Consider the following 16,648-nt stretch of genomic DNA (forward strand, 5'->3'; position numbering starts at 1 on the left):
GAGTTCAAGATCAAACGTTTGTACGCTCCCCTGGGAGCGCATGGCGGCGCCGCGTATGTTTGACGTACGGCGTTCGTCAAAGAAATGCGCGCCGATCTCTCAAATCACTCAAGAAAATAACACTTAATAGTTGACCTTTAAACGAACTAGAATATAATATGTGAACACTGTATATAGAATTCCAGAAAGATATCGCAAATAACAACTGTATCATTTATCTATCAAAAGAGTATTTCATCATGTATCAGTTATTTACGTAATTAAATATATATCTGTATGTTTAATGTATTTAATCCTAGATAAAGTATTTTGCCCATGTGTTTTATTGATCATGCCAATTATGAATTATTTTTGATATTATATCTCATATCAGTAGGTACGACAGACCTACTGATATGAGGTTCACAAAAATACCTCTCTATTCATATGAAGATGCCACCCGTGACCCGATAGTGAACTAGGCCCGGTTTCCACCAAAGCGGAGAGGAGAGATGTGTTTTGATAACGAATCAGATTACGTTCTTTCCTAGGGTTGCCATCCATCCGGGTTTCCCCGGATTTCTCCTAGTTTAAATAGCGTCCGGGCGGGGTTTCATTTGTAAGGGGTTTAAAAGTTGTAAAGTCACCGCCGGGCCGGAACTCGGAGGGATCTGCGATTTTCGTAAACAACCGACTCTCCAACACCACAATGCAGTGGAAGAAAGAAATATTTTATTGAAGTCAGAAACAGTCAGTGATTTAAAAAAAACAATTTCATAGATTATAACTATACAGAAATTGATAAAATCAGTATTGATTTTATCAATTTCTTTTAATGTAAGCAGATATTTTAAAGGCTATCAGAAACACTGATAAATACCGAAAACCTGAATAGTAAAATAGGCCATCTCCTACACTGTTTCTTCTGCATATCAATGATATGTTGGACCTCCAACATAGTACTTATGCAGACGATAATACTGGTCGGGAAATCGTCGACCAGAGCCGGAATAAATTTGTGTCTACTTTCGTGTCTTCTCTCTTGAGAAGGTCGCGGAATGGGTTAAATTGAACCTTGTCCAATTTAACCCCCAGAAGACTCAAGTTTGCGCGTTTACCACTAAAAACCCATTTGTCGTATCACCGCTTTTCGACATCACTTTCCTTACAGCCTCACCTCGTATCGGAATACTGGGTCTCGAAATCTAGAGCGATTGCCAATTCTGCGGTCATCTGACAAAGCCAAACTGGCTTCGAAGAACCTGGGCATCATTAATAGAGAACGGCAATACTTCAAGCCGCCCACATTCTAGCGCAGGTCCGGCCACACATGGAGTATTGCTGTCATCTCTGGTCTCGCGCACCCCAGTATCATCACGATCCATTAGTCCGCGTGCAACGCAGAGCAGCTGGAATTGTTGCGCACCCAGTGCTCTGTGAACGGCTGGATCACTTGGTGTTGCGTAGAGACGTCGCTTCATTGTGTGTCTTCTACTGCATTTATCACGGGGAGTGTTCCGAATAGCTGTTTCATCTTCCAACGACACGCCACAAATTAGGATATCATCACCACCATCTGGATGTGTGGCGGTCCTCCGCAGTGCGGCTTTCAAGGCGATATATAGGGACGATAGGACATGGGTACCTCCAAAAAAACAATTGGTAATAAATATCTAATTGTTTTTATAGAATAAGTATTATATTATATATAACGGCATTGATATGTTTTTCAAACCTGAGTTTCTCTTCAAAGAGAATACCCAGGTTTAGAGCTACTGCAACCTGTTCAATCACCACATTATTTATTATGATATCCAAATTGTTATTATGGGATTTATTGATAAGGTTTGGTGTCCCCCTATTTGTTCTTGTTGTTGGTGTATTTGTTCCCTGTACTAATCTAGTCTTGATCTTATTGACTTCTTCGTTTCCTGTAAGCGTTTCCAGGAATTCGTGGATCTCAGCATGAGTCACGTACCAACCGCATTACTGGTTGTCCGGGGGATTGTGCTCTGCATTGTTTGCAGCCATATAGATATCAATACCATCTTTGTGCTGCAGAAGAAGGTTATTCGAGCTATTTATAACTAAGGCCCTAAATAATCATGGAGAAAAAAATTTATAGAAATAAACATTTTAACTGTTGCATCTCAATATATTCTTGATAATTTTATGTAGGTATATCTTTATACATTATTATCCCACATAATGTACAAAAGAGATGTGTTAAAATAAATACCGGCCTCAGGCTATTTAATAATAAATTTTATTTTATCATATTATAATATATTATAACGAAATTTTATAAAATGAGGCCCGCCGAGATTCTTGCGCCCGTTCTTCTCAGGTCTGAGGCATACTTTTTCGAATGGGTTGTATTTTTTGACGTTCAATAAGTGACGTCACATCCTATTTTGAATAAAAATATTTGAATTTGAACAAATCCAAGTACCGGTCAGTGAGTAAGTGCATTCGTATGATAGTCCTCTGTTCGTTAGAACTGGACTGGTTCAGCTTCGGGATACTTGGGGAACAGGAGTTATCCTGTTCCCCAAGTATCCCGAAGCTGAACGCCGTTCATCTATAGGTACGTTCCAGAAATGTCTGCGTCTCATACCGCATGTATCACGGGAGGTGTTCCGAACAGCTGTGTGATTCCTGCCGCCGACTTAAGTTTTGAACTATACGCCACAAATTAACACACTGTCTGCTATACTATGTCTACCATTACCTGAACGTGGGCGGCTCTCAAGTAACATTGTACTTATAACCGATTGCAGTGAACTCTCATTTAAACTGAACTATGACAATATACCTACTCATTAATGCTAGTAGTACCAAAGAATATGTAATAGTAGTTACCTACAAGTAGCAGAACAATGTTCACTACCTCGTTGCGATTGCTACGAGGCTGAGGGTGCAGTTTAAAGTACGAGGTGCACACGCTTTTTTTTATAACAATAAGGGACGAAAACCCAAAAATTCTGAGTGGCACTACAATTGCGCTCGTCTCCTTGAGACATATAATGTTAAGTCTCATTTACCCACTAATTTCACTAGCTACGGCGCCCTTCAGACCGAAACACAATAATGCTTACACATTACTGCTTCACGGCAGAATTAGGCCTCAGTAGTAGGGATTCGCCGGTTCTGGCTCACAGTAGTAGGGATTCGCCGGTTCTGGCTCCTCGATTCTGGCTCACTTGCTCGTGATGCCTACTAAAAAAAAAAAAAAAGAAGTTTGGTGTCAAACTGGTGGTTTTGATGTATTTCCGAGCGATTGCGCTGATCCGTTTTTCGATATCTCTTATAGTTTCAAAGTTAGCATTTTAAATTAAACAGATCCATAATCATTAATAATCACTGGTCATTTAGCTAATGATTGGTGAGCGACTCAATGTCTAAATTTCCATGAACATGATACAGGTAATTTACTAATTACCTCTATCACATTCGTTACTACGATTAAAAAGACAGTTTCTGTATTTATTATTTATTTTTAAAACATGATTTAAATAAAGTATATAATAAAACATCATTGCAGATTGTATCATTTTCAAAATATTTGATGAAATCATTCAAACTCTTCTTATTAAACTTAAAGTATAGATACATTATGCAGTACTCGCCACACACTGCGGTATATTCATTCTGTACTCTTGCAGTATTGTAGTTATACATTCTGCAATTCCTTTGTAAAAACATCAGCTGGAATCCCTGAGGTGGACGACCATATGAATCGAAGTATTGTCCAATACCCTGCTCATCAATGTGTATTGCAACCCAGTGAGTGCCTGGCTTATTATCACTATCTAAATTGCTGACAATATAACAGGGCGTTACAACATATATCGGCAATCGGTTTGCCGCGTAAACATTATTTTTAATACTGGGATCGATTTTGTTCAAATAATTCTGTATCTCGATTGTATTCATATTAGTTGAGAACAGGGTCTTGTCAGTTGCGAGGATTGAATAGTTATGTGGATCATAATAACATAAGCACTCAATAAATAAGGCTTTAATGTATCTTATTCATGTATTTAAAACTTATATGGTTACAATAAAACAAAATATCATTACAAGCGATTCAAATATAAATCTATGAACATTTGATGAAATTATATTTTCATCAATTTTATTATAATATAAAAGCTGATTGAAAACGAACTTTGTACCTACATACTTACGTAGTCATTAGTACAATCTGGAAATGTTGACTCCATTAAACTATCAATAATTGAACTTATCATTTAAGTGCCATTATGTTTCTCCACAATATTTAAAAACCAGTACTAATCATAAACAAATTTACTTTTACGATATTTTAGTATAAAATGCTAGAACTGTTCAGAAAAATAATCATTGAAGTGGCGTATTCAGTCAAATTATTATATATTTTGTGTGTTGTGTAATTGTTGAGTGATTTGCTGCAATGGAGGTAAGTTTTATCTATTATTCACTTTGAAATTAAAAAGTAATATCATTTGTTATATTAAGATATGTATGTATAATACTATTCTAAAGCAGTCTTATTGTTGTTGTAGAATGCATTCAACCCAACAATGGAAGAAACTACATATAAAACATTTTACTATCCATTATCTGAAGATAGTCAGGATTCATTAAAAGTTCCTCAACTTAAATCCTTGAAGAGGGCCAGCTCAAATGAAAATATAGATGCATTATTCGAAGTGAAAAAAACAAAACAAAAGAAAATATCATCATCAATATCCAGAGCACATGAGAATGGAAGTATTTACATTACAACTAATGCAGATGACGGAAGAAATGCATCACATTTGGTTAAAATAGAAATCTATGATCTCAATAAAATAAAAAACACGCCTGCACAAGAACAATGGAAATACGCTGATTATAGATTAAAATATTATACAATCGACAATAATGAAAGTTATAAGGACATAAAAAAGATTTTATACAATGTTACGAAGAAAATTTTAGAAACAGAAAATTATAAGAAATATAATTTTAACAATAAGTAGGTAGCTATGAAGAAATACATAAATATTAGTTCAGTTTAGTTATTAGTTTATTTATTCTCTTATACAAATAATATTATTATATTTTCATCATTTGGAAAATTAAACATAACGATATGGAACTCTGCTTTGTATGTAATGAGGTTGAAAAAATGATCAAGTGAGTTATTTTCTTTGTAAATTATTTAGTATTATATTATTGATGAAATGTGGCTAATATCATTCACTTATGTTGTAGTCAACCTGTTCTACAAAGTGGAGGAGGTTTTAAGAGAAGAAGTGTAGTATTACAAGGCAGTGAAGACAATGATACAAGTACAAAGAGAGGAAGACAAGGGGAACCATCCACATCATCGGGGCTCACCAGTGTGAACGATGAAATGGTGAACTGTTCTTTATGTCAAATCTTAATACGGAAAAGATATTATGCAAATCATCTTAGAAGTAACCTCCATAAGAATAACGTAATGCAATTACATAGTACTTTAAAAAATGTCACAGTACACGAATCGGCTTTTGGTAATAGAATTATCTCATATAAAATAAAGAGTAAATCCAACCAATTACAAACATTCGAAACACCAGAAATGTTTTTGAATTCTATTAAAAATGAAATTATTTCACTATTTGAGGAATCTGTTCGATTGCTTACAATTTTTAAAGTTAATTTTATTCTGCACGCTAATTTTGTTCAAGAAACAAAAAATATTTCTAATGAATTTGAATTTCAAACATGTAGTTATACTATAATGCAGGGTGAGGATTTAAATTTTTTCTTTTCGTCCTTATGTGATATGTTGATGACTAAAATTAGCACATTTGAGAAAAAAGATAGTGGTTGGAGTCTTAAGAAAATAAATGCATTAGACATGAATATAAACAAATTCAATCCATTACGTGGAAAATCATATATTGAATTACCTAAAGAAATCAAATTAAAAAAAAGTGTTATAAATGTACAAAACTCGGATGATTTATGCTTTAAATGGGCTTTGCTTTCTGCATTATATCCAGTTACTAAGAACTCTCAGAGAGTTTCATCTTACAGTAAATATTCAAATAAATTAAATTTTGACGGAGTTACGTTTCCTGTTAAAATGACAGATATACAGAAAGTAGAAAGGTTAAATAATTTAAGTGTAAATGTTTTTGGTCTTGAATACAATTGTAAAAAGAAAGTACATGAATTAGTTGGTCCATTGTATTTAACAAAATCACGGAAAATTGTTCATATCAATTTATTATTTATTTCGCACGGAACAATTAATCATTTTTGCTACATTAAAAACCTATCGCGTTTAGTAAGTGGTCAAATTTCAAACCATGAACATGCAATCTACATCTGTGACGGTTGTCTTTTACACTTCTCAACAAATGATAAGTTATCAGCTCATCAATTGAATGATTGTTGTCATATTAAAGTGGAATTGCCTAATACAGAAAAAACTTTTAAAGATTGGTTTGAACAACCAATTTCAAACAATGTCTTAAAATTTGATAAATTTAATAAGATGTTACAAATACCCTTTGTTATATACGCGGATTTTGAAGCTTTCCTTAATCCAATTCAGACATGCTTTAACGATCCATCAAAACCTTATACAACTAATGTTCACAAACACGAAGTTTATAGTTTTGGGTACTATATTAAATGTTCATATGATGATAGTTTATCAAAATATGAAACATATAGTGGTCCTCATTGTACTCATGTCTTTATGAATCAGTTGTATAAAGATTTAGAAGTGATTTGCACAAAAAATTATTTTGTCATAAGTCCAAAACCTTTGACTTCCAATGATAATGAAATTATTTCACAATGTAAAGACTGCTTTATATGTCAATCTAATTTAAATGGTGAATGTGCATTATACTTTGACTCGCATACAGGAAATTTTAGAGGAGTTGCACACGAAGTATGTAAGACAAAGTTTAGAATCCCCTATCACATTCCAGTTTTTTTACACAATCTTAGTCAATATGACTCTCATTTTATTGTTCATGCATTAAATTCTATAGAAGGGGAAATTGATATTATTCCACAAACGAAAGAAAAGTACATTTCTTTCACAAAAACGATAAAATTAAATAATCATAAAATTCAATTGAGATTCGTTGATTCGTTTAAATTTTTACCTTGTAGTTTAGACAAACTTGTTCAAAATTTGAAGGAAGAACAATTTCAAACATTAAAATATAATTTTCCAAATAATAATGATTTTTTACGTCTTAGAAAAAAAGGAATTTATCCATATGAATTTATGTCGTCACATGATTCCTTAAAACTTTCAGCACTCCCTAGTCGCGATAAATTTTACAATACATTAACCGACACACATATTTCCGATGAAGATTATGAACATGCCAAGGATGTTTGGCAACACTTTCATTGTCAAAATATGTCAGATTATTCTGATTTATATCTTAAAACCGATGTTTTACTTTTAACAGATGTGTTTGAAAATTTCCGAGCCTTATGTTTGCAAACATATGGTCTAGATCCAGCTCATTATTATACAGCACCTGGGTTAAGTTGGGATGCTATGTTAAAATGCACAAAAATTAAATTAGAATTACTTCAAGACTTTGAACAAATAGCTTTTATTAGATCGGGCATTCGAGGAGGTGTATCTCAATGTAGCAATCGTTATGCCAAAGCTAATAACAAATATATGCGAGAATATGATAAAGACACACCAAACTCATTTTTAACTTATCTTGATGCTAATAACCTTTACGGATGGGCCATGTCTCAATTCCTTCCTACAGGAGGTTTTGAGTGGGTAGATGTCACAACTAATTTTGATGTCCCTGATGATTATGAATATGGTTTTATTTTGGAAGTAGATCTAGAATATCCTATTGAACTGCATGATTTACATTCTGACCTACCCTTATGTCCCGAGAATATATGTATTGGTAATACAAAAGACATAAAATTAGTTCCAAACCTTCGTAATAAAATTAAATATGTGATTCACTACAGAAATTTAAAGCAATGTCTGACAATGGGTTTAAAATTACAAAAAATTCATAGAATTTTAAAATTCAAACAATGCGCATGGTTACAATATTATATAGATTTAAATACAAGCATGCGTAAACTAGCCACATCTGATTTCGAAAAAGATTTTTATAAATTAATGAATAACTCAGTGTTTGGAAAAACAATGGAAAATATCGAAAAAAGAGTAAATGTAAAATTATTGAGTCATTGGGAAAATCAGGGTAAAATTCTAGGCGCACAAGATTTAATTGCTATGCCAGAATTCCATAGTTTATCTATTTTTAATGAAAATTTGGTTGCAGTTCAATTACGAAAGACGAAATTGTTCCATAATAAACCTATTTATTTGGGATTTTGTATATTGGATATTTCTAAAACTCTAATGTACGACTTTCACTATAACTATATGTTTAAAAAGTTTCAAAACAAATTAAAATTATTGTACACAGATACTGATAGTTTAATATATCAAATTTTTACAGATGATTTTTACAGAGATATAAAACCTGATTTACATTTGCGTTTCGATACCTCTGACTATACAGAAAAAAATATATTTGGCTATCCAAAACTCAATAAAAAGAAGTTAGGCTACTTTAAAGATGAAAACAATGGTAACATATTTAATGAATTTGTAGGACTTAGATCTAAAATGTATGCATTAGATGTTGAGGGAAAATTCACAGCTAAAGCTAAGGGGGTTAATAAAAGTGTTACTAAGAATATGAAAATGGAAAATTATAAGACTTGCTTATTTGAAAATAAGAACGAATATTGTTCAATGCTTAGATTTAAGTCAATAAAGCATAATATTTTTACTCAAAGAATAAATAAATCTAGTCTGTCATTTAATGATACCAAACGGTACATTTTACCAAATAATATTGATACCTTAGCATGGGGTCATCATAAAATAGAATAAATATTATATTAAATTTTAAGAATAAATTATTATAGTTTTAAAAAACCAAATGAGAGATTATTGTATTTAGATGTATAAGTTGCGGAGTAAAACATGATGTACTGTATATTGTTTCAATTATAGATTTTTCTGTTTAAATAAATGGTGGTTTAATAACAGATTGTTTCATTACTATACTAAACCTTAACACACATAGACGTAGTAGATAATGCATCATTTCAATCATCCATTCACTGCAATAGTTGCTGGTCCAAGTGGATGTGGAAAATCAGTTTTCGTAAATAATTTTATAAAATTTTTGAATGATATCTGTGATGCAAATTTTACTCAAATCACCTGGTGCTTTGATGAAATGCAGCCTTTATATAATCTCAACCACATTAATTATCTTCAAGGTTTACCTGATTTATCTATGTTTGACGGAAAAAATCCTCAACTTGTAATAATTGATGACCTGATGAGGGAATCAGATGGTCGTATTGTTGATATATTCACGAAAGGAAGTCATCATAGAAACTTAAGTGTGTTTTATTTATCTCAAAATTTGTTTCATCAAGGTAAAGGACAAAGAGATATATCACTCAACTCAAGTTATATAATATATTTCAAAAATCCTCGAGATAAAACCCAAATTCGATACTTATCTCGTCAAGTATTCCCTGAAAATCCGAAATATTTGGAAGATTCTTACAGAGATGCTACCAATGAAGCTCATGGTTATTTAATGATTGATTTGAAACAAGAAACAAATGAATTGTGTCGCGTTAAGACAAAGATATTTCCATCCGATGGATATTGCACTGTTTATGTACCCACAAAAGGGTTTAAATATGGTAAGAATCAAGAAATTTCGATCATTTATAAATGATGCATAGACGTTTAAAGACGCATAAAGATTTGTTAATTGCTCTACATAAACTGAATCCAAAATATCAAAAAGCTTTATTAAAATCATGTAACAAAACAGAAATAAATTACATTTGTGAATGTATTCATAACGTACTGCGGGGTAACGTTGAATTGGCCGAGAAAGAAAAATCTAAATTAAAGAAATATAAAAATATTCTTCGAAAATTGGTAAGAAAAGGTACGAATAAAATTAGAAAAAATATAATTGTACAAAAAGGAGGTTCATTTCTACCGATAATATTGGGTTCTATTCTAAGTGGGTTGATTAATTCATTTATTTAAGAAAATGGACAATGCTAAAAAAATGTTACTTATTGAACCATCATTATTGGAGAAGTTAAAACAACACAAAGAAAATGATACGCCAAGATCTCGATTAGATACTGATATGCAAAATATCTTAAGCAGTGACATAGAAGATCGAAAGAAATGTATTTTATATTTGCAAACCCTTCAAAGATATCTAAACTTCGTCAAAGAGGATCGACAACCATACCACATACCACTTATAAATGATAATGATTCATATATTGGTTTTAATCAAGGTCATAATGAAATCGATACTGATTATATAAATCATGATGTGAATAAAATAAATGTAGTTCCTTCTCAAACATCAGTGGAGGTTAGCAAAAATATTGGGGAAATATACACGAGCTCTGAAATACTGAAACTAATACCGAAAACATATGCTAAAAAAGGTGAACTTTTACTAAATTTGATTTCCTTGAATAAAAATAAAATAAGCTGGGATGAATCTGGTACCGTGATTATAGATAATGAAAAAATACCTGGGAGTAATATTGTGGACTTGGTGAGTGATACCTTGAGAGCTCTTCAGAAAAGTGAACCTATAGGTTGGGAAAAATTCGCAACAACTTTAAAGGAAATAAAAGTACCACTCACTTATATCGGGAACCCAAAGCGAGTGGATTTTATAAACCATTTGCAATTAAAAGAGGTTGAATCTAAATCAGTACCTGACGAAGAATTTTCTACACCAACAAGTAATAAGTACACAGGGAAACTAAAAAAAAGATTGGACTGGGAAAAATGGACCCCATATTAGAAATAAATAAAATTTATTATGATGCATCACATCCTGCTGGCTACAGCACTATTGATAAATTGTCAAAAGCAATGAAGGGTAAAATGGACAGAAATAGTGTCTTAAAGTGGTTACAATCACAAGAAACATATACATTACATAAACCTGTTCAAAGAAAATTTTCTCGTAACAGATATATTTTGTCTAATATTAATGAGTTATGGCAGGCCGATTTAAGTGATATGAGATCTTATTCTGAATATAATGATGGTTTCAAATACATACTTTGTGTTATTGATGTCTTTAGTAAATATGCGTATGTTCGAGCAATGAAAAAGAAAAACTCTGAAACAGTTAAGGAATGCTTTGAAAGTATTTTTGCTGAAGCTAATACTACACCTACACATATACAGTCTGACAAAGGAACTGAATTTGTTTCCAAATATGTACAAAAATATTTTAAATTAAAAAACATAAATTATTATACAACCAATAATCCAGATATTAAAGCAAGTATTGTCGAAAGATTTCAGAGAACTCTTAAAACGAAAATGTGGCGCTATTTTACACACAAAAATACTCATAAATACATTGATGTTTTACAAGATCTAGTGCATTCATATAATCATAGTTTTCATTCTAGTATAAAAATGTGTCCATGTGATGTTAATAATACAAATATAATGAGTGTATGGCAAAATTTATATGATAGAGAAAGTAAGATAAAAACATCAATTAGTATGGTGAATCCAAGAATTCACGTTGGAGATTATGTTAGAATAACAAAACATAAACATATTTTCCAAAAAGGATATGAATCAAATTGGAGTGACGAAATATTCATCGTATCTACCATAATACACCGATCTCCGTTTGTAGTATTTACTTTAAAGGATTTAGAAGGCGAAGAGATAGTTGGTACTTTTTATGAAAAAGAGTTACAAAAAATCATATTCGACCCCACTACTAAATACAAAATAGATAAAATAATACGCTCTCGATATACCGGTAACAGAAAAGAATTGTTGGTGAAGTGGAGAGGTTATCCAAATAAATTTAATAGCTGGATATTAGCTCCTACTTTGAAAAAAATATGAATAAAGATAGTTTTTATTTAACTTTACTAAGCAATAGTTCTATGGATTATTTTCCTGATAATACAACAACATTATTTTCTACGAAACTGCCAAAACCAACAATACTAGAAGGTGAATGGAGGGTTGGAGTAGTAGAATTTCAGTACCCATGCACTATGTTCACCGTTCAAGAACATGAAAACATTATTTATATAACAAAGTTGATGCAAGTACCCAATGAAAGTAAACCGTCATATGTTTATTACAAGACACATATTCCAGCCACAAATTACGATAACATAAATCATATTTTGATAGCACTGAATAACACTCGAGAAAAAATTAAATTTAAGTGCGATGAGGTTTCAAGGATTGTAGTTGCTACGATAACGGATGAATCCATAAAATCTGTAACTCTATCACCTAAATTATGTCTTCAACTAGGGTTCGAACCAAACAGAAATCTCGTTGAAAAAAATTTTGGAAAGTGTCCAGCTAATTTGCATTTGGGTTTACCCTCTCAATTATTTGTTTATTGTGACATAGTGGAGCCTCAAATCGTTGGAGATGTTATGACACCCCTTTTACGAATAATACCATTGGATCCCTCAAAATACATATATGGAGCGTACAAAATGCACGTTTTCTCTCCTCCCCATTACCTACCTGTGATGCGTAGAGAATTTGATACAATTGAAATAGATATAAGAACAAGCACCGGTCAAAAGATACCATTCCAATTTGGAACAGTGTGCATTAAACTCCACTTTCAAAAATTATAATGTACGACAAACGTGATAACATTTCATGTCCATATGAACACTATTATACTCACCAGGCCGGATCGGGTATCGGAGTTATTTATAAAGGAGCACCGTATCAAAGAGGTCATGGAATCGGAAGTTTTCTTGGTGGGCTGTTTAGATCTATTTTACCACTACTGTCTAGTGGTGTTCGAACTATTGGTAAAGAAGCATTAAGTACCGGTGTAGGTATATTATCAGATATGGTTAATGCACGCCCCATGGAAGATTCAATAAAAACTCGTCTAAAAGAAGTCAGCTCAAATTTGAAACGAAAAGCTGATGCTAAAATAGATAATATCAACATGTTTGGATCTGGGTATATAACAAAACGAAAACGTCGTTCTGCGATCATTCCATCATTGACCGCGAAAGCGAAAGCTATTAAGAAATTAAAATTGAATCAAAAACAAATCAAAGATATATTTACTGATTAAATATGTCATTTTTACATAGTCAGTCTTGTGAATGCATTAAGTCCGAATTGGATTTATTTGCATTACCATCAACTCAAACTAGCATTGAAAGTGGACTATGGATTCATTATAAGCCCATTTCATCACTTGCTGATGATGGGCCAATAGAATTTCAAGTACCTGGGGCAGGTGATGACTATGTGGATTTATCCCATACTTTACTCCATATAAAAGCTAAAGTTTTGAATCAAGATTATACAAAACTGACAGTACCGACAGTTGTGGCCCCAGTTAATAATTGGTTACATACACTTTTCAGTCAACTTGATGTATATTTAAATCAAAAACTTGTATCGCCACCGAATAATACATATGCATATCGAGCTTATATTGAAACTCTATTGAATTATGCACCTGCTGCAAAAGAATCTCATCTCACTTGTGGTCTATGGTATGAAGATACAGCTGGAAAAATGGATGCAACTGATGAACAAAATAAAGGATTTATTAAAAGACAAGAATTGGCTAGTGAAAGCAAAGAAATAGAAATGATAGGACATTTACATGGAGATTTATTCAACCAAGAAAAATTTTTGATTAATGGCGTTGACATGTGCGTAAAGTTAGTTCGTTCTAGAGAAAATTTCAATCTCATGGCTTCATCAACTGACCATAAATTTAAAGTGTCTATTACAGATGCAACTCTTATTATTCGAAGAGCACGAATCAACCCAACTGTGCTACTTGCACATCAAAAAGTTTTATCATCTACCACAGCAAAATATCCAATCACGCGAGCAGAAGTCAAAGTTTTAACTATACCATCAGGCATTCAGGGGAAAACCCTTGATAACATATTCCTTGGTCAAATACCCAAAAGGTGTATAGTCGGTTTTGTGAATAATGCATCCTTTAATGGTAGTCTCACAAAAAACCCATTCAATTTCGAAAATTATGATATTAATACATTTTGTTTATACATAGATGGACAACAGATACCTTCAAAAGCATTACAGCCATCGTTTGACAGTAATATTTTTACTACGGTCTATCATACGTTATTCTCAGGAACAGGTATACATTTCCTAAATGAAGGCAATGGAGTATCAAGAGAGCAATATGCCAAAGGGTTTTGCTTGCTAGCCTTCGACTTAACACCCGATTTATCAGCAAATTCTTCAAGTCATTGGAATCTTATAAAACATGGTAGTGTAAGATTAGAAGTTCGTTTTGAATCAGCTCTTACACAAACAATTAACTGTATTGTTTATGCGGAATTCGATAATGTTATTGAAATTGATAAAAATCGTAATATTTCTGTAGATTACAGCAGTTAGAATATAATAATTAATGTTTGAATCGTTTGTATCCTTGTGTATTTTTTATGTTGATTAAATACTAGATTACCTTATAAATTTATATAATAAAAATATGTATATAAACTGATATTTTGTTTTATTATGGTGAAACATAATGGCACTTAAATGATAAGTTCAATTATTGATAGTTTAATGGAGTCAACATTTCCAGATTGTACTAATGACTACGTAAGTATGTAGGTACAAAGTTCGTTTTCAATCAGCTTTTATATTATAATAAAATTGATGAAAATATAATTTCATCAAATGTTCATAGATTTATATTTGAATCGCTTGTAATGATATTTTGTTTTATTGTAACCATATAAGTTTTAAATACATGAATAAGATACATTAAAGCCTTATTTATTGAGTGCTTATGTTATTATGATCCACATAACTATTCAATCCTCGCAACTGACAAGACCCTGTTCTCAACTAATATGAATACAATCGAGATACAGAATTATTTGAACAAAATCGATCCCAGTATTAAAAATAATGTTTACGCGGCAAACCGATTGCCGATATATGTTGTAACGCCCTGTTATATTGTCAGCAATTTAGATAGTGATAATAAGCCAGGCACTCACTGGGTTGCAATACACATTGATGAGCAGGGTATTGGACAATACTTCGATTCATATGGTCGTCCACCTCAGGGATTCCAGCTGATGTTTTTACAAAGGAATTGCAGAATGTATAACTACAATACTGCAAGAGTACAGAATGAATATACCGCAGTGTGTGGCGAGTACTGCATAATGTATCTATACTTTAAGTTTAATAAGAAGAGTTTGAATGATTTCATCAAATATTTTGAAAATGATACAATCTGCAATGATGTTTTATTATATACTTTATTTAAATCATGTTTTAAAAATAAATAATAAATACAGAAACTGTCTTTTTAATCGTAGTAACGAATGTGATAGAGGTAATTAGTAAATTACCTGTATCATGTTCATGGAAATTTAGACATTGAGTCGCTCACCAATCATTAGCTAAATGACCAGTGATTATTAATGATTATGGATCTGTTTAATTTAAAATGCTAACTTTGAAACTATAAGAGATATCGAAAAACGGATCAGCGCAATCGCTCGGAAATACATCAAAACCACCAGTTTGACACCAAACTTCTTTTTTTTTTTTTTTAGTAGGCATCACGAGCAAGTGAGCCAGAATCGAGGAGCCAGAACCGGCGAATCCCTACTACTGTGAGCCAGAACCGGCGAATCCCTACTACTGGCCTCGTTGTAGTACCCATAATCTAGCCGGCATCCTGTGCAAAGGAGCCTCCCACTGGTAAACTCCCGCTTTTATACTACACATACGAGGACAATCATAATAATTCCATTTCCGTCAAAACATTCAACAGCCAAAAAAAGGAACACGTTAGAAATGGATTTGTTCGCATGTAGTATTAATAACGCAGAGTGGGCATATTTCTTATAATAAGTGAAGAGACGTCCAATACGCCCTGCTCAAAAGAAGTAAAAGGACGGGTCAGAATCCTTGAAAGCCCAAAATCCTGAGCAGTCATTAGCCCAGTAATGTCACTACGGTGACCTTCATAGTGAAACGCAAGTAGATCTTGCACATTACTGCTCCACGGAAAATAATGGCGCCGCTGTGGTACCACGGAGCACCTAGTTGTCATCATGTACTAAGAGCCCTCACGCTGGTGACATAAAACACTGTTGTCAGTTGTCCACGTGGGTTCATACTTAATAATTATGTCTTTCATTATGATGCTGCAGCTGTCTTCGATCACATTCACGTCCAAATCGATTTGGACAACACATTTAGTTGGAAATAATTTTTTATCTCCCTCTGTACCTATTCAAGACTGGAAACAATTTAATTCGTGTTGTTTTCTATAAAAACGACTGAATAATCGTTAAGATTACGTATATATTTATAATAAGTATCGGTATATAATAAAACAATTTGTACCGTATACAAAACCGCAATTGCTTTGGGAAACCTTTAATCAAAAGCAATTATGTACTAACTTCATGCTGGGAACTAGATTTAAAATTACCCCTGTTTGACATTTTATGTAATGATACGTTTATAACTAGATAATCTTACAATAAAGATAAGTCTGCGATAAGAAATATG

General features: G+C 32.5%; 1 protein-coding gene across 1 annotated transcript; it reads left to right on the forward strand.

The window, feature by feature from the left end:
* The first annotated feature begins 5,041 nt into the window (after window positions 1-5,041).
* On the forward strand, window positions 5,042-16,388 carry LOC126971882 (uncharacterized). Its single transcript, XM_050818397.1, has 3 exons — window positions 5,042-5,142; window positions 5,221-6,495; window positions 16,373-16,388. Exons 1-3 carry the CDS (start codon window positions 5,099-5,101, stop codon window positions 16,386-16,388), a joined length of 1,335 nt encoding a protein of 444 aa, XP_050674354.1. The 5' UTR covers window positions 5,042-5,098.
* Window positions 16,389-16,648: the final 260 nt, after the last annotated feature.

Source organism: Leptidea sinapis, chromosome 24, assembly GCF_905404315.1.
Source record: "Leptidea sinapis chromosome 24, ilLepSina1.1, whole genome shotgun sequence".
Lineage (NCBI taxonomy): Eukaryota > Metazoa > Arthropoda > Insecta > Lepidoptera > Pieridae > Leptidea > Leptidea sinapis.

Bases quoted from the DNA above. Each gene is read 5' to 3' on its own strand.
- LOC126971882 (XM_050818397.1), top strand. From the start codon at position 5,099: ATGGAACTCTGCTTTGTATGTAATGAGGTTGAAAAAATGATCAA. The intron at 5,143-5,220 runs GTGAGTTATTTT...CTTATGTTGTAG, and splicing joins GAGGTTGAAAAAATGATCAA to TCAACCTGTTCTACAAAGTG.